Raw genomic sequence first — 24210 nt, 5'->3', positions numbered from 1 at the left:
ATTGACACATTTGTTGAAGAAAACCTATACTGTTTTGTACGAAGACAAAGCAGTGCAACTGTACAGAATGTTGGGTTATGATCTATGTTCACAAGTCAAGATTTACAATCAGTTCAAATCTACTGTCTTGCAGTATTAACTCTAAGCAGTATGAAGGTCCTGCACAATACAGCCAAGAATTATTAAACATAGAAACAGAATCTATGCTATACAAAAAGAGATGGAAATGGCAGTCTTATGATGGCAGAAAGAATGGAAGAGCTTCCATCTTTATTAATTTTGCAATGGACTTAAACCCCCCAAGCAAGTTTTTTTATTAAGGAGACTCAAGTTCATTAAATATTAGGCTATTGATAGTTGTTGGTTGTTTACTACTTGGTCACAGGCAGCATACTTAAATACCAATTGCTAAAGAGCAACTATTCACATCCTACCCACTCTTCTATTGTTTACGAGCTTCCTGAATATATTTATTGTGAGGCATACAATGTTGGATTAGCAAAGCTTCTCTTAGGTTCTTTGTTCTTAATTTGTACATTTGTAAAAAGAAACTTTAAGTTCAAAGAGTACCATCTACTGTATCTTCTTTCTTGTCAGATGAGCTCTTGAGGAAAGATGGGCTATAAATCAAATAAGTAAATTGGCAAGGTTGCCGGTCTTGCCAATTTTCTGTTATCGATTCACAACATTATACTAAAGGTTACATATTGTGTCTTGGTAAATAAAAAACATTTGGAGGCAAATTCTTATTTATAAGTGAGCTTCCCAAATTAAAGAAGGGAGGAAGAGACCCTGTAAGTAAATATGACTAAGTTTAGGATAAGGAAGTTGATTTTCCCAAGAAAGCTTTTCCTGCTTCTATATGAAGATGTAAACCAAAAATGCTGATCATAATATCTCTCCAGTATTTCAAAGTTATATCTTTTCTCACTTTGCTAATTGTGATTCAGTGACTACATGAACATTATCTATGGATGGTCAAGAGAAAGATTAATGTCAAATTAAAAAACATTATAGAAAATCATCTAGGCCAAACTGGTGATGGTAAAATCAATCCTCTCCTACAGCATAGCTGGCTAGATACCATCCAAACTCCTCCTACCTAATATTTCTTTCTTTCTTTTATAATTTAAAACTCTTTATTTGAGTTCCACTGTCTGCTGCAACAAAAAACAAAAGTGGTGTACTATTTATGTGACAGCATACTCTTCAAGAGTTTAAAAATGGCTATCATAATTTCCTAATTATCTCTTCTCAGTGCTAATTATACACATCTCATTCTATCTTTCTGTAACTATCACATTCTCCAGATCTTTCATCATATGTAATGTCTTTCCCCAGTACTTTCTAGTATGTCATTGTTTTTCTACCAGATCTGTACTTTACTTTCTAGGGCAGACTTCCCCAACATGACGCCTTTCAGACATTTAGCAACACTTAACAATGGGAAAGTAGCAAGACAGAAGATGCCAAGTTAGGCTTAATGCAACTTTAATGGATTAGCAGAATTGGAAGGTATCTTATAGGTCATCTAGTCCAACCCCCCGCTCAAGCAGGAGACCCTACACCATTTCTGACAAATGGCAGTCCAATCTCTTCTTGAAAGTCTCAAGTGATGAAGTTCTCACATCTTCCGAGGGCAAGCTGTTCCATTGGTTGATTGTTCTCACTGTCAGAAAGTTCCTCCTTATTTTTGAATCTCTCCTTGGTCAGTTTCCATCCATTATTCCTTGTCTGGCCTTCAGGTGCTTTGGAAAATAGCTTGACCCCCCCCTCCTCTCTGTGACAGCCCTTCAAATATTGGAACATTGCTATCATGTCTCTCCTGGTCCTTCTCTTCATTAGACTAGCCATGCCCAGTTCCTGTAACCGTTCTTCATATGTTTTAATCTCCAGTCCCCCTAATCATCCTGGCTGCTCTCCTCTGCACTTTTTCTAGAGTCTCAACATCTTTTTTATACTGTGGTGACCAAACCCGGATGCAGTACTCTAGATATGGTCTTACCAGGGCTTTATAGAGTGGTATTAGTACCTCACTTGAACTTAATTGTATACCTCTGTCAATGCAATTTAGGATTGCATTGGCTTTTTTGGCTGCTGTTACACACTGCTATCTCATATTTAGCTGGTTGCCAACTAAGACTCCAAGATCTCTCTCACAGTCACTGCTATTAAGCCTGGTTTCACCCAGTTTATATGTGTACTTTTGGTTTTTCTTACCTAAGTGTAGAAAATTTTGACACACACTCTCACCCTAATTTTGATTTACACCCTCACCCTAATGTCCTACCTATTTCAGAATTGAATCTCTGGATGCTATTTCACTGCTAGAATTTTTCTCTCTTTTCTCAAATGTGCACTGAATGGTCTCCTGGGCCACTGCTCACCCACCTATCTCTGAAGCCTTTGTCAACTTTTATCGCAGACAACAGATTTCCAGGAAGAAGCACAGCTCACATCCATCTCTTTTTTGCTCAATTGTTGTGTGGATTTCCTTTATATCTCTAGCATTAAATCTGTTGCCTGGGATGTCTCGGTGCCTTGGAAGCAGTTGATATGGGCAGTGATGAGGCACATTGGAAATACGTATGAAGCATTTGTCTGCTTCTTTTCCATATGATGTCAGGCAGAACTCTACCTGCTTCCTGAAAGGAGAGCGATACCATTAGGAAAAATGTTAATAGCAAAGGAGATTGCTTTTTTACAGAAGCATGGTAGGTGTCACCTGTTCACATTTAAATGATCCTGAAAAAGATTTTGTTTAATTACTGACTCATGACAAGGCAAAAAAAGGAGCGTCAGTGATATTGTACATGTACTCATTGAGAAAAGTTACAATTCTTCCATCTTTGTCCATTCACAAAATAGTTGTTCGCACTGGCATGTGTTTATCGTCGCTGCCAGCATCATTCCGAAATATCATAGTATTAATTACTAGCATGTTCCAGCAACATTTACTACTACACATATTTTAGGGCAATTATGCCTTAAGAGTATTATTGAAGTTTCTGTCAGAAAACCAATAAATTTCATACAATTCTTCCTCTTTCCATGTGTTCAAATTATTCAGTTTGCACTTCTCTTGTTCTGAAAAAGACAACAAATAGATAGGTGAACCCAAGGACCATCAGATAAAGCAGTCAGCATAGACAGCAAATACTGAGCATACTGGGGAGGAAAATACCTCCAGCCCTTTGGCATCATTCTTTTCTGATGCCCCGAAACTTTAAAGCAAACCATTGTTTATATGACTGCTACACTTGGTGTATCTAGGTAGAATGTGGGGGTGCCACGTTCTCCTTTTTGCTTCAGGCATAAAATGTCTCAGGTTTGGATAGATTTCAGTGTCCTCCTCTCCATCTGTTTAGCAGGCAGGCAACTTTTGTGAAATGTTTATATACTGCATTAGCACAACGGATCCATCTTTGAAGAAATGTCTTATTTACTGCATTGTATAGATTTAGAATGTGAGAGAAAGTGGAAAGCCTCTTCTACAATCTGTTTTCTCCTCTTTGTGGAATATTTGTTAATACTAGGCAACCTGCTGGGTCACCATTCCAGAGATATTTACTTACCTAAAGAGAATCAGAATGACCATGGATGGGCAAAAAAACAGTGGAAATGGGAATAACTTCCAAAACCTACCTACCTACCTTCCTTCCTTCCCTTCCTCTTTCCCCCCTCTCATTTTGTCATTACTTCCCTTCCCAGCAGGCAGAAAAATGACTGCTGTTGTGTGGGAGAGGGAATGAGGGATTCTGAGATTGGCTGGGAAATTGGCACAGAGTGTTGAAACTGAAGACCATATGGCTGCAACAGCAGTAGAGCAGCAATCCATAGCATTGAAGCAGTCACGACGTCCCCAAATTTCATAACTTTGGGAGTCATAGATCCCAGATTTTGGACACATTCTGTAAGTTAGCCTATTTGAGGTGTCTCGGTTCAAAATTGTTGCCTTGTGAAGCCCTGTTCTGTCCAGGTAAAGATCACAATTAAGTTTTAGTAGTGTATAGATTGTCCCCAATAATACAATGTTACTTCTAATTTGAATAAGTATAGAAAAACATCAGTAAAGAAAACACATGAAAATGGATAAGACATTTTAAATATTTTGCTCTGAAATGAAAACCTACATTGCTAACAACTATAATTCACAATAGCACCGGGATTGGATGCCTGTGTAATGAGGCTGAATGAAAAATGTTAAATTTGTGGATGTGGAACTGGGAATAAAGTAATACATGGCAATTTTTATATAGTATGAATCTGAATAAGTGACATCATTCCCATTCATAGTTTAGCCATTTTGTTCTGCAGATTTAACCGCAAATATCAGCAAGATGAGACCTTACTGATAACTGCATTTTTCCTTTCATTTTTCATTAGTTTGTTTGCGCAGATGCTGGGACAAAACTGGCCGAATCAATGATCTTACACAAGCAAATGATTGCTTCTCTCCCTGGAGTAAGTATTTAAAACCCCAATTTTTCTGCACTCTGGTTTTTATACAGAGCCAGATATAGATGTTATATTTTTTCCTCTGCGGCAGTCATTGAAAATTACCAGTTTGTATACTGGATTACATCCATGGAATAAATTCGACAAAAATGTAGCTTGCTAATTAGCATTACCATTTTAGCCTGATTATTTATTGTTTAGCTTTTGCCAAAAGTGTTAAGATTATGGCTTAAAGAATCCCATTATTTCAATAAGCACCGGTGATTGTTTTAACCTGATGAAGTAGAAATCTATTTGTGTTCATATCATGGCTCTCCTTTTAAGTACAATATGTGTTGCAGAAGAGCATGATTTCCCCAATTGATACTCTTCGGTTCTGGTGGAACTACCACTTCTAGAATCTCCAGTCAATATGCAACCATGGAAGTGCTGGCCTGAGGAATTCTGACAATGAGATTAGGGAGAATCAATTTGCAAAAGGAAATCCCAAACCTTTTCAAACTTCCACAATTCAAATGACAAATATTATTTTCCAAGTGATGTGATTTTTGCATTGTGCTGAAGTGAAGCATCTGGTAGAAAGGTAGCAATGTAATAGAATATGCTTGTTCTAATTGTAATCAATTGTATTTGGTACAATGTAGGAAAACAGTGCAATAAAGAAGAACAGGCATAGAATAATTTGTATTCAAGGGGGCAGTGCCCAATTTCTTTTAGCATCAAATTGTTCAGCCTGACAGAAGCAGCGTATGGAATTCTTCATCCAAACTGACTGGAAGATGGAGAATAGTTTGACAGGACTCTCAGAGACCTTATTTTTACTGTTTGTTGTTCTGTCAAGTAAACTGATAGGCAGAACAGCGGAGAAGACAAAAAGCGGAGGTGTCATTCACCTTCATGTAGATTTTATATTTTATACAGAGAAGTGAGAAGCACTTGGGTCAGTCATTAAAATACAACAGTGGAAGTCCTATTGTTGCTTCCTTATTTTCCGCTTCCAACTTTCAACAGCTAATCTCCAGTGATTTTGTAAATTGAAAGTGCTGCTAGGTATAATTGCATGCCCACCATATACTAATTATATTGAATTATTGCAAAATTTATTAGGTCCCTTCTGACTTGGTTCCCCCCCCCCTCTACTTCCAACTTTCTTATTAAAAATATAATACAGGGGGTCCTCGGGTTACAACAGCTCTGTTAGTGAGCATTGAGAATTGCAATGCCACTGAATAAATGATACTTACACTAATACTTATGACTGATCCTTGGCATTCAGCCATCACTCCCCAGTAATGTGACTGTGATTTCTTATGTTTCCTGCTGATTTTTCACAAATAAAGTCAATGGGGAATCTGGTAGAAAGTCGGAAGTGCAATCATGTGAGGTTCTTGCTTCATATCCTACATGGTCCTCATTTAATAATGGCAATTGGGATGGCTGGAACTGCTGTCATGCAGCATTTTACTTTATGAGCATGTCATTTACATAACCCAAGGCTAATGGTATCTTGATTTTATTCTTACTACAGTCAGTGGAACTATTTAGTGATCTATGAATTATTCTTAAGTGAGCAATATTCCCCTTAAGATTAATCAGATATTATACATATTTATAACCCTTAGCTTATTTATTTATAAAAATTTATAGGCTGCCCATCTTTCCTCAAGGTAACTGGGGAAGATTTACAGTCAAGCTTATTGGTTCTTTGTGTAGCTCCATTCTTCTCAGGTGCAAAAGACCAGGGCCACACATTAAGTTTTAATTAAGATTTAAAATGGTTTATTGCTTCTGCTTATCCACAGGAATCTAGTCAACTAGTTAGCACTATTTGGGCACTAGCTAAGGATTAATGGAATTCAAGAAAAGTTGGACTTGGTCTGCTTGTGGCAATGTAGAGACTCTGAGCTGATTACTCTTTTGACTCCACCTCACCACCTCAGGCTCTGTCACTCTTTCCCCTAAAATTCCATATAGGTAACTTTGGACAGGAGGTACTGGTTAGCATATGAACATGTAATGACTGAATTTAGGAATTGGTGCTGTCATTTTACATTCTAAAACAGGTGTGACAATTCCCTTTCAGAAACCCCTGGGTTGCATGCTAGCAGGGAATGAGATTACTCTCTGTTGATATGTGACATACTGTATGAGAGGGAGAGGGAGGAAGGGATGGAAGAAAAGAGAAATGTAACTTTCCATGTAAATATATTTAGCAACAGGTTTTAGAAAACTAGTTTGAATCATATGACTGCCTGTTATATTAGAACTGAAGTTGCCTTTCAAAACCCTTAGCACAACAAATCCTATGTTGCTTTAATGCCAGTTTCAGTTTAATGACATCACTTCCCTCCATCAAAATCCTGGGATCTTTAGATTTTGAGCCTTCTTCATAGAGCTCTTCGTTGAGTCAGCCCAAAGCAAATAGTTTCTTTAGTTGAGTATTTGATTGTGGGAAGTATCAAACTGGCAAACCATCTTACTGGTCTAACCTAATGATCTAACCTAGATAATTGCAATGTACCACTTATTCTGGTAGATTGGGCTATCAGGGTTTGTGTCTTTCCATTGTGATGTGATCATTTTCCAGAAACATTATATGGATTTTTTTTTTGAATGAAAGGGGAGAAAGTTGACTATCTGGTTTAAGATGGGCAGAGTTCCATTGGTATTGGGTGTTGGCCTGGTGTTTTATGTTATTGTGCTTTAGGCTAAAGTTGAGCATTTGTTTTCATATTTTAGTGTGGAACAGCAGCAATGGAATGCATGAGACAGTACATTGGTGAAGTTTTGGATTTTATTGCTGACATGCATACTTTAACCAAATTAAAGGTGAGTTCAGAAAAATCAACTCAATGTCACTTTACTTCATTTGTATGAAATTCTATATTAACTATTTAGCAAGGAATATTTTAGTATCGTGTTTTTGAAAATCTAAAATAAAAATGAGCTTATCATAAAACAGAAACTGTGCTAGTGTTATGGTTGCTGAAGTTTCTTCTTCTAATACTTCTTCTTGTGAATTCCACTATTCCATTTTGAATATACCACTTTTCTAGCAGCCTCATCTGATGAGGATAGGAGCATTTTGATATTGACATGCTACCTGTCATGGAACTTTATTTTTTTTTATTTTCTTCGAATTTCTAGACCGCCCCCTCTCCCGAAAAGGACTCGGGGCGGTGTACAGTCCACACAACAAACAACAAGTATCAAATACAATATAAATACAGATATAAATACACATAAGGAGGAGGTTAAAAATTTAAAAGAACTGTACGGAAGAATATAAATATGGTTCTAAAAACCCTAAAATCAGTTAAGTTTAAAACCGTACCCTATAAATAACCAGGTAAAAATATGTTTCCAGGAGGTAACAGTTGTCACAATTATAATTATGCCAGGCCAGCTAATTGAAACAGGTGTGTCTTCAATTTTTGTCGGAAGGAGCGGAAGTCTGTGGTGGTTCTGATATCGGGGGGGAGGTCATTCCAGAGGGTTGGGCCCATCACAGAGAAGGCCCTACTCCTTGGCGCCGCCTGCTGGCATTGCCTAGTGGACGGCACCTGGAGAAGCCCCTCCCTGTGAGAGCGGATTGGCCGCAGGGATGTATGTGGGAGGATGCGATCCCGCAAGTAACTAGGTCCTGTGCCATGGAGCGCTTTAAAGATGGTAATCAGGACCTTGAAACGCACCCGAAAAACCAACTTAATCTACTATCAAACAGGGTTTTTTTTCAGGACTAAACAAGTACCTCTATAGATATTTTTTTTAATGACAATTTTATTAATAATTAAAAACCTCAATAATAATAAAAACTAATACAAACTAAGAAATAAAAGAAACAAGTGTAGAAAAAAGAACAGAAAATAGAAAAGAAAGAAAAAATTACAGTAAAGAAAACTAAAAGAAATATATAAAGAAATGAAACCCACTTCATTACAACTAATATCAACAACTTTAGTAACATTACTTTCTCTTAAAATACGTGATCACTTCTTCACATATCCTATCTCTTATCTATACACAAATCTTTAAAGCCTCATCATTGCAGTTCTGATCAGCAAAAGTCCATCACAGGTTACCAAATATAACATATCTATTTTAACCTTGATCAAATAAGCCAACTTTATATTATATTTAGTGTGTTAAATAATGTCCTAAAACGTGGCTAGTTTTTTATTTTTACTTTATCTCTTCTTCCCAAAAACTTCAGACTTTAATAAGCATCTTCTGTAAATCCAATATAGGAAAATTATCCAACACACCATTCTTTGTGTATCCCTTTTAATTGTTTAAACAGCAGAGGGAACAGAGAAGAATGAATGTAGTCAGATCATAAATATGGATATATCTCCATTTTGATATCATAGCAGCAGCTTGATGTTACTTCTAGACATAACTTTAGTTTTTCACATACCCCTTTATTGCTTGTCACTTGGGTTCCTGCAGGACCACCTGTTGCAACTAGAATTTTCTGGTCCAGCTAGATCTTCTAGGGTAAAACTTTTTATAGTCCTGTACTTCTAAGAGATGAGAGGAACTGAACCAAGAAAGCAATGTTTCTCTGTAGCAACATTGGTTCTTTGGTATAGCTTCCCATGAAAATTAGGCTGATCTCATTTTGTCAGAAAAATACTAAAACTAATGTTATTTTGGAGGGCATTATCCTAAGCTTAAGTACTATGCCATCATTTTCCTTTTTATTTTTGTTTTTTATTTGTTCTGTTAATCTTGTTCTTTTTATAGATTCATGATCATTATTTCTATTTTTGTCATGCCGTGGGTGTTTACATTTTATATTGTTGTATTATTATATTGTATGTTTGTGTAAGCTGCTGAAAATTGCAGATTATAGTGCCATATAAGGCTAATAAATAATATCAAATATTTTATCTCACATAAAACCAATATAAATATATTGTTATAGATGCCACTGAGTATGTTGTGAAAGCTGTAAATGGTATAAAATGAATATTCCTCCTAAACTAATATATTACTTGGAATACTACTAGACTACTACGTTTAAATGATTTTAAAATGTTAAAAAATGAGAAGAACAAACTCACAGATAATCTTGATTATGGCCATCATACAATGACATAAATTTTAACTGTCCTTTCAGCTTTATGCATCCTGAACATGAGCAATTCATAATAGAAATAAGTGAATGAATGGGAAATGAAGTGAATGTAAGCATATCCACGGAGGGAACAAGTGAGATGAAGATTTTCAGAGTTATTTTTCTAAGGGCTTAAGTAACTTTTGAGCTACTTAATAGTAATGGGAAAAATGTGGAATCATTCTTATTGAAATATATAATGATGGCAAAAAGGCAAACAGAATTAGCTTTTAGCTTAATTACGTGATAGTAATTTGTAAATGGATTTCCCAAGATTTATCATCATAATAGCTCTATATTTAAAGATATAGAGCTGTTCACCTTTAATATAAACCATATTCTGATACAATTCTGAGAATTGCAGCTCCCAACATTACAGGAAGTCCCAAGGTTGGGGACGTTTTATGTAAATAAATAGTGTATTTTCAGTTGAATTGTGCAAGTTCCTTGATCCTTAAAATAACTTTACTATCTAAATATCCTGCCTTTCCACTACAGAGTCACATGAAAACGTGTTCCCAGCCATTGCATGAGGATACTTTTGGAGGACATCTCAAAGTGGGCTTAGCACAGATTGCTGCAATGGAAATCTCACGGGGCAATCACCGGGATAACAAGGCTGTGGTTCGTTACTTGCCTTGGCTGTATCATCCTCCATCTGCAATGCAACAAGGGTAAAAAGCCTTGGTCATGACTACATTAAAAATGCAAACTTGAAATAGGTCACCAAATGGTGGAGCAAAGGGGAAACTTTGCACATTCATGACTGGTATAGACATAGGTATTCTTATCATCAAACCATGGATCCAACAGCAGAGGTAGGTTCCTACCGGTTCAGCCCGGTTTGGCCAAACTGGTAGTATCTTGACAGCCTGGGTCACTGGAACCGGTGCTGCCATCTTTTTTTTTGCCTTCTGCTTAGGCGTAGAGAAATTTTTGTTGCACTGCGAGCACATGGCGGGTGCATGGCACCTCCCTGAGCGAACTGACAGTAGCAGCAGCCAGAACCCACCCAGTCCAACAGGTGTTTACTGTTATGCCTTAGCCTCGGAGACGTGGCTCCGTCTCCGAGGCTCGCCATTGGTCGAGGCGCGTGCGTGGCCAGAGCGGGAAAGTCACTGTTCTCTGATTGGTTAACCGCAGGACTGCCTGCATATAAATTGCTGTCAAGCGGGAACTGTTCAAACTCACTGGTTCTGGAGTTGCTGTTGTGTTAGCTGTTCTAATAAAGCTTGTTATCCGAGTCCTGCCTTGCCTCAGTCACTGCCACCCCCTCGAATTTAATACTGGTGACGAGGATGGGATATTTTGAGGCATAGGAGAGCTGTATCACATATAAAAGTTTTTTTTTATTAACGCAAGGCTTCTGGCTAATCACTGAGGCAATCTCCTCAGAACGTGTCTCCCTTAGAATGGCCACTTTGAACAATTTCGCACTGTTTGCACCAGAGTTAGAGTCCTGGGAGGCGTACATTGACAGTTTCGAATGCTTCCTCAAGGCAAACCATCTGGCTAACTTGCCTAGTGAGGGAAAGAGAGCCCAATTCCTGAATGCTTGTGGGTGCGAGATGTTCGGAACAGCCAGGGCTTTGGCCGCCCTGCAACCAGTCCAGTCCCTTTCATGGGAGACTTTGTTGGCCAGACTGCAGAACCATTATTTTCCAGCTCCGTCTCACATAACTAGGCACTAGGCCTTCCAACAAAGGCTTCAGAAGGAGGGGGAGTTAGTGAACCAGTACATGGCTGCCCTCAGGGCTGCAGCATTGCACTGCGATTTTCCTAATCTAGATGACTCCCTACTTCAGCAATTCATGTGCGGGGTGACCTATTTGAGGCTGCATCGCCGTTGGCCCGTTCTGAGCTCAACCCGAGAGCAGCATTAGATGAGGCTCGTGCCTCTGAGATGTCCAACGAGTCCTCCACCAAGATTGAAAGAGGTCAAGCCGCGGTGCCCCGGCATTATTATCTACCAAGACTGTGCCTATTCATCACGGGGAGGTGGACGAACATTCTTTGTCTGACACCGATGAGGCTGGCGTTGACCACCTCAAAATTGCAGGCGGCAGAGTAGAGCGCTCACGAAAGAATTGTGTTCCTGGTGTCATTTCAAATCAGCTATTTGCCACAAGTGTGGGAAAAAAGGACATTTAGCTAAGGTGTGCTGCACACCATCTCCTTCTCAAGGTCAACCAGCTGACCGTTCATCTTACCGCAAGCCAAAATCACAGTCTTACCATACCTGCTCCCCCCATGGCAAAACCTAGGAAGTGGAAGGACCCCAAGACTCCCTGGGCTAGGATCCATTTGGATTTTGCAGGGCCGTTCCATGGACGTATGTTCCTGGTAGTGGTCGATGCATATTCAAAGTGGGTAGAAGTCCTAATGCCATCGACCACTATCGAAGCTCTGATTAGGGTGTTGCGAAAGATGTTCGTGACTCATGGGTGCCCGGACATATTGGTATCCGATAACAGGGCCCAGTTGACGTCTGCATCTTTCTAGATGTTCTTACCGGGACACGGCATCCGCCATGTCTTGGTAGCCCCTTACCATCCTTCCAGCAATGGTATGGCGGAGCAGACAGTGCGATCTGTTAAGGAGTCTCTAGCTAGGCTAGGTCCACGGGATTGGCATGCCTGTATTGACAGATACCTGTTAGTACAGCACACAGTCCCATGCCCCCTAACTAACCACAGCCCTGCAGAGTTGTTAATGGCCCACCGCCTCCAGACTAACCTTGATCGACTTCACCTCAACTACTGCAATGACAAACCTATTGACAATGATGACCACGCCATGGGTCTTGAAATGGGGGATCTGGTCTTTGCGCAGAACTATGGGGTGAGCCCAGGTGGTTACCGGTGCGCATTCTACAATTTAAAGGTCCTGCTCTTACAAGGTTGACCTAGGCGATGGGTGCATTTGGCGCCACCACATTGATCAGCTGCAACTGCTGATGGCCTCGATGCAGACGCCAGCTGATCTCTTCCCAGTTGGTCCCATAGACCCCCCCCCCGTTTGCTCTGAACACCTCTGCAGAAACGCCGCGTTGTCCGACCCAGCGGTCTTGTGTTCCGGCGCCAGTTCCACCTGGGCAATCAGAGTCACATCCAAAGTTGCCGGGCAGAGAGTTAGCGCAGTCGCAGGCAGTTCCCCTGGAGAAGCCTCCTCCTTTCCCTTCTCCAGTGTCAGTTCCAGCTGAGCCAAGGAGATCAGACCGCATGCGCAGGCTGCCTGCATATTTGTAGGATTACGCATGCGGCTGACTGGTGGAGAGGGGTGTTATATCTTAGCCTCAGAGACGTGGCTCCGTCTCCGAGGCTCGCCATTGGTCAAGGCACGCGCGTGGCCAGAGTGGGAAAGTCACCGCTCTCTGATTGGTTAACTGCGGGACTGCCTGCATATAAATTGTTGTCAAGCGGGAACTGTTCAAGTTCACTGGTTTTGGAGTTGCTGTTGTGTTAGCTGTTCCAAAAAAGCTTGTTATCCGAGTCTCGCCTTGTCTCAGTCATTGCCACCCCCTCGAATTTAATATTTACCATCACAATTTATATATCAAAGTGGAAGATATATGCATGAGGAACTACTTAGTGTGGTTTGACTACTAGGAAAATCTGAATCTCCTGCAGATAATTATGTCTGTGTGTGTGTGAGAGAGAGAGAGATCCTAATATTGCTAAACTATCATATCATTACCCAACATGGTCAAAAGTGGGAACTACTGGGAACTCTTCTTAAGTAGCATACTTAGCAGGAGTTGCTCTTGAAGATCACCCAGAAGCTACAACTATTCTAGAATGAAGTGGTGCCAGTAGTTAATGGATAGGCTATGCTACACACCTATTATCCCATTCCTTGTAAGATGCACTGGCTTCCAGGAATCTTCCTGTGTAATTTAAGGTGTTGATCATTATCTATGAAGTTTTAAATGGATAGCATTCACATTATTTGGGATTGACTTATTAATTCCACCCATCCCATGCTTTATTTTGAATACCATACTTATATGGGACCCCAGAAATATACATTCTGTGTCACAGGGCATGCCTTCCCCACCCCCCACCCAACCCAAAAAAGAATTAGGATGACTCTGAACCTGTTTGTTAGAGTTCCGAGTAATACCCCTACTAAGCAAAATTCTGAGGCAGATGAATTCCTCAAAGAATAGCTTTAATGGATATATCATATTGGCACAAATCTGGTGAAAACCGAATCTGAAGGTTCCCGCAGTTTTCACCTAATTAAAAGAGAACGTTTTCCCACAACCCCAAACAATTAGCCACATGGTCCAATCAAGATGCTTAGTGGTCTGTTGACCTCACTCCTCCTTCCACGGTCCAGGTGTGAGATGTCCTTGGTTCTTAAGAGAAAGTATTTTATTTTGTCTGCACAACCCCCTCTATCTCTAACACCCTCTTCAATCTGGCTCCAGTCAGGTCAGCTTCAGTGTTGACACTGTTGACATTACATAATGTGCTTAAAACTTTATTTTTACCACAGGCATTGTGTCAAGGTGTTAGATAGCCCTGTTGTATGAGCTATTGGACAGGCTGAGATTGGCCTTGGATTTCTCTGTGCTGTTTTCTAAAAAAATTAATTGTCAATTTTTACCTCAATTTCAACACCCTTGCCATGTCCTTTCAACAAAAATGATATCCCTAGGGCAGACATCTATCCCAAGGGCAGATATCCCAAAACATCTGTATTAGCATAGTAATAATGGTATATTAGTCATGAATTGATTATCTAGAATGATATTCTTAGTATGTATGCTTTTCAAATAATACATATATTTGATAAACTTGACACTAAAATATATATTCTTTCTTAACAGGCCCAAAGAATTCATTGAATGTGTGTCTCATATTCGATTACTCTCTTGGCTACTGTTGGGGTCTCTGACACATAATGTTGTCTGTCCGAATTCCCCTTCAGCTTGTATGCCCATTCCATTGGATGCAGGTTCCCATGTTGCTGATCATTTAATTGTCATCCTGATTGGGTTTCCAGAGCAATCCAAGGTAAGAGACTTGCAGGATGATGATCACTTTCTAATATACCACAAAACAAAATGTACAGTCTTGAGCATGATCCCAAAATTCTTCTAGAACATGGGTGTCAAACTCACAGCGTCATGTTGCCATCACATGACATTTCACAACATTTTTCCCTTCACGCAGATGGGGTGGGTGTGGCCTGTGCATGATGCATCTGTCCCCATGACCTGCCAGTTCGACACCCCTGTTCTAGAAGTTGCCGTCAAAGTGTAATTTTTATCGTGACAGATGGTGAGATTTATTAATTATATGAAAAATATTCATAGTCAGTCTGACCAATCTCTGCAAGCCATACAAAAGTTGAATCTCAGCCTCTCTGAATCATAACTCTTGCTACATAAAAAAGCTTATTTAGTTTTTATGAATTAATCTGGTTAATGAAACTCATTGTTAAATTTCTTGTTCCTTAGTCGGATTCAAATAACTATTTCCTTGTCAGCAAACTATCTAACTTTTGAAAAGAAATATTTGTTTTATTTCATAATAAGCAATACTCTTCAAAAGTGCTCTTTCTTAAAGCATTAAAAAGATTTTGCAGCCTTTAATTCATGAGTAGAACATTTTCCCTTCTTGCTTGCTATCCCAGTTACATTCTCCGCTCCAGAGTCCAAAAACAAATTTAGGAACATCTGGCCTCTCCACATTTTTCAAAGTTCAACAAGTCTCATCAGTTTAGTAATGAATCATCCAAAATCCTATTTTGCAGGAAGCCTCTCTCATCACCTTTCTGCAATCCTAGCCCACCAAACACAGATAAAGGAAACCTGCAGTTTTTTATACTTGGATAAATGTCTGGTGGTATCTGGCTGTACACATCTAAACAACGCATGTTAGATTTGGTTCATATAGAGCAAGTAATACGAAGATGGATTAGCTCTGGGTGATTCTCTTATCAGGAACAGATCAGTCACCAATCAGATTTAGACTGACATCCATTATAAATTGTGGAACTGTTGAATGCAAAAACGATCATGAGTTTGAGAATTCAGCTTTCAATCTGAGATCTCCCATGTGCTTCTTTGCAAACTGTTAAGTCTATTCCCATTAGGAGACTAGAGTTCAGCAGCGGAATGTAGTAACGAATAAGCCGTTGAATAGTCTCTCACAGCCACCAAAGGTAAAACAAAGAATAGCTTTACTTGCATAACAAAAATAGGATAAATAGTCTCCAAACAGACTATAAGCAGTCTTGAAGTATATACAGTCTATTTACACCTCGTTGAAGTTACAGTTGCTCAACTCACAATTCACCATGTAGACAGGTAACTTAGTTATAGACTAGCCACCATCCAATACACGGTCTTCTCTCCAATACAAAGCTCATACAGTAACAGTCAGGAACAATCAGGAACATCAGTAGCTGGGGGGGGGGGGGGGAGAGAACCGTAATAGTTCCTTCCTCCTTATATGGCTGCTTAAAGCAATTAGCATCCAATTGCATCTCTCTAGCATTTAAAGTAACAGATACATTTGTTACAATCATGGCTTATATACATTGCCAAGCCAAGACTAGGGTTACATCCCTAACATAAACCACTTTAAACAAGCTTTGCTTCCAAGTCTTCATCAAGTAGTGGAAGTCTTAAGGGCAATTTTTCTCCTTCCTCCCGAGGTATCCAATAAGAAAATATAAAATCTCTAGTTATGAGCAAGCAAGAACACCATGGTTTCAAAAAAAAGGGCATCACAAGCTTGCTTAGCAAATTACTCAGCTTTTTTCTTTGGAACCTCTATTTTTAGGGTTGCATAATTACTGTCAAAACTAACAAAAGCTGCGGTATTCCCTCATTAATGAGAATTTTTCTATTATTTATTTTTCCAACATGTAGTTTTCAAGCTTGTTTATTTCTTTGCCTTATTTCAGTGTATGAATATAAACTAGTAATTTAAGTATGAATGTCGTATCACTCCTCTGACAGGAAAGAGAATTTCAGAAAATTCTTGACAGATTCATTATAATTATGTGTATATGTGTGTATGTAGAATTGTTATGCTCTTATATTGTGAAAGACAATATACACATTCCTTAAAGTGTTATTTCAAGCAAAACAAAGACTTTGTTTTCCTTTTTTATCTTCCCGCAGACATCTGTCTTGCATATGTGTTCTCTCTTCCATGCCTTTATATTTGCTCAGCTGTGGACAGTATATTGTGAACAAGCTGCAGTTGCTCCCACAGTCCAAAATCAAAATGAATTTAGTTTTACAGCAATCCTCACAGCCCTAGAATTTTGGAGCCGAGTAACACCAAGCATCCTCCAGCTGATGGCACATAACAAGGTGGTGAGTCAGATACAATGATCCCAACTAATTTCATTGAGTCCAAGCCAATAAACAATAATTTAAAAACCTATGGCTGTGTATTCACATAAATAATGACATGCAAGTACATGTACATGCACAGAAATAAACTTGCAGAAGTGCATAGTTCATTAGCAGAGCACATGCTTTGTTCAGTCATAGACATCTTCATTACAGGCTAGATGGGACTTGTTAAACTCAGCTCAAAGATCTAACCTGGTATAAATGGGCTTGGAAATCCATCCAGGTTGTCTTAATCAAGAATTTAAGAAGGTGAACAATTTTTTATTTGGGGAAGGAGAGGGAAAAAAATAGTACTTTAAATTGTCTTGTTATGTCCTGATTATACCTAATTTTGGAATGGCATCCAAAGGTTGATGTGATCCTCAAAGGACTTGAAGTCATGTGTACCTATTATTTATTGTTTTTAATAATTACGATCCTCCCTCTCTCTCCCTCCCTCTCTCTCTCTCCCGCCCTCCTTCCCTCCTCCCTTCCCCCCGTCCCCCTCTCCCCCTCCCTCCCGCCGCAATGCTATTCAATTGAACAGAAGAAAGGGAGAGTCCTATAGATCCTCTAGTTTTATAAATTTTGTTTTTAGATTGACAGTTTAAGAATGGGGTAGCCATGGCTAAAAGGGAAAGTTAGCCTACTTCTGCTATAGCTGCTCATTTATTATAGATTCTTTTGCAGGTTCACATTTATGCTATATTACTAACGATGCTTGCACAATACTTCATATAAATACAGCATGTGACAAAGTGTATCCTATCTGCAAAATCACTATGTGAACATAATGAGTTGTAAATAAATACCACCATGATTGTGTAGAAGTTTACAATGGAGGATAGGCAGAAAAGGGCGGGGTCACCAATGCATATGTTATTCATTCCATTTAATGTAAAGCAATCGCTTGTCAAACCCATGGCATGAGAAATGCCTAATATATAAATGCTGTTAGACTGCCAATGGGACTGATTTAAATTTCAAATATTTCCACTGTGTCTGCCTGCAGTGTTTTGAAATGTAATTAACTGGTCCTTCCAAATAATGACAAAGACAGTTCAGAAGAAAGTAACTGTTAGTAATGTTATAGGGCATCTGTTATGCCAGAAGTTGGAGGACATTATGCATCATTTTGTTACATTTACTGTAGAATGTAATTCTGAATAAGTATTATACAGATATGATACCTTCAATTAAAGGTAAACAATTTGCATTTTAATTATTTAACGTGAAATCTCAATCTCTCTCTGTTTATTTAAGAATGTTAATCAAGTTAGAATAATAGTATGAACCATTTATTTTTTGCTTTCGTGATATTATTATACTGCTCATTCATTTTATTGCAGTATGTCTCTCTTTTATCCCAGATGGTAGAAATGGTGTGTCTCCATGTGATCAGTTTAATGGAGGCTTTGCAAGAATGTAATTCCACTATTTTTGTCAAGGTATGTTAGCCATTGGGTTGGGAGGGGTGGGGAGGCAGAAAAGTTTTTTAAATGGCTGAAATACAAAGGGTTTTTTTCATATGTGCTTCCTGGTCTTCCAAGCAGCCCTTTGCATTGTTCTCCGAAAAAAGCTCTTGAAGATTTATGAGCTTTCTAAAGCAATGTTTGATGGAGTATAAAGTGCTGTAGAGAGAAGCTTAACATATAACCTTCCAGTAATTAAAAAAAAAATTCCAATAATTATACGCAGCTGTTAAAATATTTTCCAGTTATATAACTTGGCTATAGTGTTGTCCAAAACGGATGCAATTATTAATAAGAGGGACAACATGTTATTACTGGTTTCTTTGTGGTTTTGTTCTAATAATTTTCGAGAAAAAGAATTGCATTATACCAAACAGCATGTCGCCAATGGATAAAGGATGTTTTGTATTTGAACTATTACGGTATATTGGAAAACGTTCTCAGGAATGCTGCAGGAAGGATTAAAAGGTTTGGCACAGCTTCCCAATTGTACCTCCCTTCTGGTTTACACTTTGGAAGAATAACATTGCTTTAGGCCATTTCCCTTTCTAGAGAAAGCCCTGCAGTCTTTTACTCACTTACACCTAATCACAGTATAAACAACATGTCCTGGTGATGTCTTTCTTGTGCCAGGTTCTTAAATGATCATTCTCATCACATCTCCAGTTCATGACACAAGCTTAAGGCATCCTTAGCTGCACTAGTGTTAAAGTCATTAATGTTTTCCATCTTAAGCCAATAGCATCTGATGGGAGTCAAAGGCAGGTATTCTATAGTGGTGATCAGAACAGTGCTTAATGGTTGTCCCTCTGAAACCTGGTTACTCTTAGATGCTGCCATTATACTGCTCTCCCTCTATAGAGCTGGTTTAAGATTCTGGAAGTCCAGAAAGTTACAGGGCCGCACAGTTTTTGACTGTAAGATCTCGGCCCATCTAGGTTCCCTTCTCTTTAACCATCTCAAGGACTTTAGACTTATTGTTTGCAAATGGGGGGGGGGGGGGGCATGGGGCAGGATATAGTGTTATGGCAGCTTTTAGCCTCATCCATAGCCACTTCAATAATTTCATACAAATCACCTTATGGATAAAAAAGTGGGAATATTGTAAAAACTACTAAGATTGGAAAGTTGACTTCATGGAACAAATCTGAATTAGCTTCCTAGGGTTTGGGGGAGTAAAAACAATGGCATTATGTATATACCTTGAAATCTGTATAAGTGACAGAGAGAATTTAAGAAAGCATCTCTGCACATGTATTTGGCTCCCAATGTTTTGGAAGAACATACAAAATAGTGCTTTCTTTCTAGGAAGATGAGAATCAAAGATAATGTGCATCTACTTAAAGATACAAGCTGACATGTCATTGCATGCTTTTTAAATTCAAAATAAGGAACATTTGCTCACAAATACATATTTTAAGTGATTATATAAGCAAACAGTTCATGTGGAAACATTAAATAGGTACATTTCATATATCCATGAATGGGATTCTAAAACTTTGTTGGATTCATAGACACAGCTCCAAAAATAGCTGCATTACTATTTTTCAATATTTCCACATGAACACACTTATGTGATGCCTTTCAAAACTGTGTGTGTGCTCTCAATATATTTTTTTAAATCATAAACAGAGCAAAAATAATGCTCACAAAGAACATTTGTGAGCATAGAAACTGCCTTTCTGAATCAGATCATCTACCCAGCATTTGTCTAGTTCTGCTTTTTCCTCAAATAGAACAGGATATTGATGGCCTTACCTTGTTATTTGGCATCGGAAATAACAAGGTATATTGCTTTGGGATCTGAGGTTTCTATTTAGCCTTCACATTTAGGAAATATTGATGGTAAATCCAATCTGTGTCTAATGAAAAGTATCCTTGATCACAAGTTTAGATGTCCAGGTCTTCTCTGATAAGAAAGTGGGCACAGTTCAATATAATTTGTAACAAGAGAACTAATTCATGTTATGTCAGGAACAATCCATAAACGGTTATAATTGCATATTTCTCCAAGTGGTTTGCATTTTTTTCTTGCACAGTAGGAAGAAATATCCCCCCCTCCCCATTTCTCCTTTGTGGATAGTTGACAATCGCTATAATTATAATGTGGTTAAACATGTTATTGAAATGGTTATTCCTTCATTGGGATTCCCTAAACAATGTCATTTGTCATAAGGTGCATTAAATAAGAACAGGCCTGACCCCATCAGTGGAACCCAGCCAAATATTATATCATCCACTCTGGCCAATGAAATCATGTTCTCCGAATAGTGCTTTAGCTCATTCTATTAATACTGATTCAATTTTGCATGCTGGTGGGAGCTTAATTGGAAAAAAGTGAAACTTGATATCATTTAGAGGAACATTTTAGAACAGTATGTCCAGTTTTAAAATAATATTAGGTAACATCAAAAATATCTTCACTTTTAAAACAAATCTGACTTACAGTTAGAACACCCCAGCCTTTTACTTCCTTCCACCATCCCAATAAGAAAGTAGATAAATGCATGTATATGATTATAAGATTACAGGTTATTTGTCAAAGAAGCGCACATAAATATTCATTGCTGCAAACTCATAACTTATTGAGCCATAGTGCCTTACTTCTTGGTTAACCTCTAAAGGGTGCTATATTTTTAGGAACTATACTCCAACTACATGTGACGTTTTTGATCATATTTATTCATTTATTTATTCTGGATTTTTTTTTTTGTAGTGCCTTTATTCCTTTATAAGCATTACACCTTCCTCCTCCCATTTTCTCCACAAAAACACCACCATGAAGAGGTTTGGACCGAGAGAGTAATTGGCTCACAGTCACCCAGCTAGTTTTCATGCCTAAAGCAGGACTAGAGCTCTCAGTCTCCTGGTTTCTAGACCAGCAATTACTACACCAAACCAGCTCTCATGTTACTGTCTATTGGAATATGTGGGTTGATAGATCAGCTTAATATAATGAATTTATTGTACTATTAACCCAGCTGGTTTTTTTCCCAATTACTTCGGTATCTGAAATCTTGGTTCTCTATAAGACTGACATAACTTATAAGAAGCAACTTAGAACTGAGGAGAAATTTCCTGACAGTGAGAACAATTAATCAGTGGAACAGCTTGCCTCCAGAAGTTGTGAATGCCCCAACATTGGAAGTCTTTAAGAAGATGTTGGACAGCCATCTGTCTGAAACGGTATAGGGTTTCCTGCCTAGGCAGGGGGTTGGACTAGAAGACCTCCAAGGTCCCTTCCAACTCTGCTATTGTATTGTATTATTGTAACTTCAGGGATGGGGAATCTGTAGCTGTTCAGACAGCTGTTCTATCTATCATTCTGAATCAAGATCAAGAATGAGAGGAGTTATTGCCCAACAAACTCTGGAGAGTCATTGGCTTCCTACTTGTCTCTAATGAATATCTTCCTTTTTTGGTTTCTTGCTTAACTAAAAATTTTCATGAAGAAAAGAAATGGCAACAAATCTAATTTGTTTATTATTTCAGAAATGCCATAGTGCATGACACTTTCAGCCAAAGGCCATTTTTTTCATATGAAGTTTTGATGCTGGTTGACTGATCGCAAAACAAAACAAAAAACTCCTAGTCTCATGAAAATCTAACTAATACATTTAAAAAGGGTTTATGAGAGGTAATTACAGAGAGTGACAGAAAGAGAAGTAATGGTGTGAATTGGCTTTCAGTGATTCCTTTCTTGGCTGTCTTCCTTCATGAGTTTTGTGCTTGAAAACTCTCAATTGGGAAGGAAGATGACAGTTTCCATCAAAGTTTCCATCAAAATTAAGGGAGATCTTTCATCATGGAAATAGAAAGGTTTGGAAGCAGCATCTGTTGGCATCAGATTTATTATTGTAGTTGAGTTAAGGCAACTTTCCCTAAACCTGGTGCCCGCCCCCAATGCTTGAATAATTTGCCTTGGCAATTATACAGTTTGAAATCCCAAACTATCTAGTCAGTGCCAGTTTGGTTGTGGCTGCACCACGTTGCTCTCTTACCTTTTAATGTGGATGAATAAAAGTCCATTTTTGATACCAAACTGGCAAAAGTCATTGGTTTCAGATAGGTGTATAACAAAACACATGACTTCTAAAAGACAATATGCAAACCTTCCATGTCTAAGTTGCTTCCATTATTTAGAAGGTTGCTTGTAGTTGTTTGCCATATGCATGAAGCCATGTTCTAGATCAGGGGTCTCCAATCTGTGGGCCGTGGCCAGAGGTGGGTTGCTGTTTTTTTTACTAACAGTTTGGGTGTGCTCGTGCACAGAAGCATCTGGGGGGGGAGGAGCCTACCACTGCCACTACTACCAGTTCAGCCGATCTGGGCTGAACCGGCAGCAACCCACCTCTGGCCGTGGCCCACTAGTGGGCTGTGAGGGGATGGTAATTCTCACTTGCAGCAGGCAAGCAATGGCCGAGCACATGGATGTGCTCCATTTGCATGAGCAGCAGGCACACAGGCATGCCACTCACATGGAATCAGCCTCTCACACACAGCCCTACCAGTCCACAAAGTCGGAAGCATTGGGGAACTCTGTTTTACATACAACTGAACAAACATCTTTCCTTTTCCTGTCAATACTGCCATGAAGACAAAGGGCCTAATCTAGATGACTATGTTGACTGCTGTTGCATCATACAGTGATGACACTATGCAAAGTTTACATTGGATTGTTTCCGTTGAGAAGTATTTGATATGATCTATACTCTGTTTTAGAGGAACGCTTAAATATAACATTTTAAATAATCGCTGGTACTTTGAATACTTTGATAAATAAAAACGATTCTAAATTTGTACTTGAACAGTAAAATATATTGGAATCCTCAACATTATTTCTAGGAAAATGCTGCCTATGTGCAATACAATTCAATGCAATACAATACAATACAATAGCAGAGTTGGAAGGGACCTTGGAGGTCTTCTAGTCCAACCCCCTGCCTAGGCAGGAAACCCTATACCGTTTCAGACAAATGGCTATCCAACATCTTCTTAAAGACTTCCAGTGTTGGGACATTCACAACTTCTGGAGGCAAGCTGTTCCACTGATTAACTGTTCTAACTGACAGGAAACTTCTCCTCAGTTCTAAGTTGCTTCTCTCCTTGATTAGTTTTCACCCATTGCTTCTTGTTCTACCCTCAGGTGCCTTGGAAAATAGTTTGACTCCCTCTTCTTTGTGGCAACCCTTGAGATATTGGAACACTGCTATCATGTCTCCCCTAATCCTTCTTTTCATTAAACTAGACCTACCCAGTTTCTGCAACCGTTCTTCATATGTTTTAGTCTCCAGTCCCCTAATCATCTTTGTTGCTCTTCTCTGCACTCTTTCTAGAGTCTCCACATCTTTTTTACATCGTGGCGACCAAAGCTGAATGCAGTATTCGCCATACATTATGAATGAATATTACTAGGTTTCAGCATTGAGATTAACTTACCTTTCCTACTGGTTTGCAAATGTGAGAGCACATGCACATGTTCAGTACTCGTGCAGTACATCAGGGTGGGTGGGCGGAGCCTCCTGCAGCCGCTGCTACCGGTTCGCCCAAACCAGAGAGAAGTGGCTGAATACAAAATTATTGTTTTGTAATATAATAATATGGTGGCTATTATAAATATACGTATTATGAACATGCCTAATATAGTGACCCTGATTTTTTTCCCTTTCTACCAGCTCATCCCAATGTGGCTACCAATGATTCAATCCAATCTAAAGGTAGGTTCACCTTAATGTGTTCCCAGGATGTTAACATTTATTTTGACTGAATAACAGCATATTAAATTATGCATCTATTCCAAA

The 24210-nt window shown here is 38.8% G+C and overlaps 1 protein-coding gene across 10 annotated transcripts in view; it reads left to right on the top strand.

Moving 5' to 3' along the window:
• The window catches only part of UNC79 (unc-79 homolog, NALCN channel complex subunit), a 139092-nt gene that overhangs the window by 111680 nt on the left and 3202 nt on the right, over nt 1-24210 (top strand). For 5 of the 10 annotated variants that reach the window (XM_081939435.1, XM_081939437.1, XM_081939443.1 and 2 more), the window contains 7 exons: nt 4387-4464; nt 7198-7287; nt 10076-10251; nt 14412-14598; nt 16719-16916; nt 18287-18385; nt 24085-24126. In XM_081939435.1, the coding sequence (XP_081795561.1) occupies nt 4387-4464; nt 7198-7287; nt 10076-10251; nt 14412-14598; nt 16719-16916; nt 18287-18385; nt 24085-24126 (870 nt within the window). The remainder of the gene's footprint in view (nt 1-4386; nt 4465-7197; nt 7288-10075; nt 10252-14411; nt 14599-16718; nt 16917-18286; nt 18386-24084; nt 24127-24210) is intronic. The other 5 variants (XM_081939440.1, XM_081939442.1, XM_081939438.1 and 2 more) reach the window with 3 other exon arrangements.

The sequence above is a fragment of the Natrix helvetica genome, assembly GCF_964273705.1.
Source record: "Natrix helvetica genome assembly, chromosome: 1".
Classification (NCBI taxonomy): Eukaryota; Metazoa; Chordata; class Lepidosauria; order Squamata; family Natricidae; genus Natrix; species Natrix helvetica.
The sequence above is the reverse complement of the archived record's forward strand: the minus strand, read 5'-3'. Positions and strand labels throughout refer to the sequence as shown.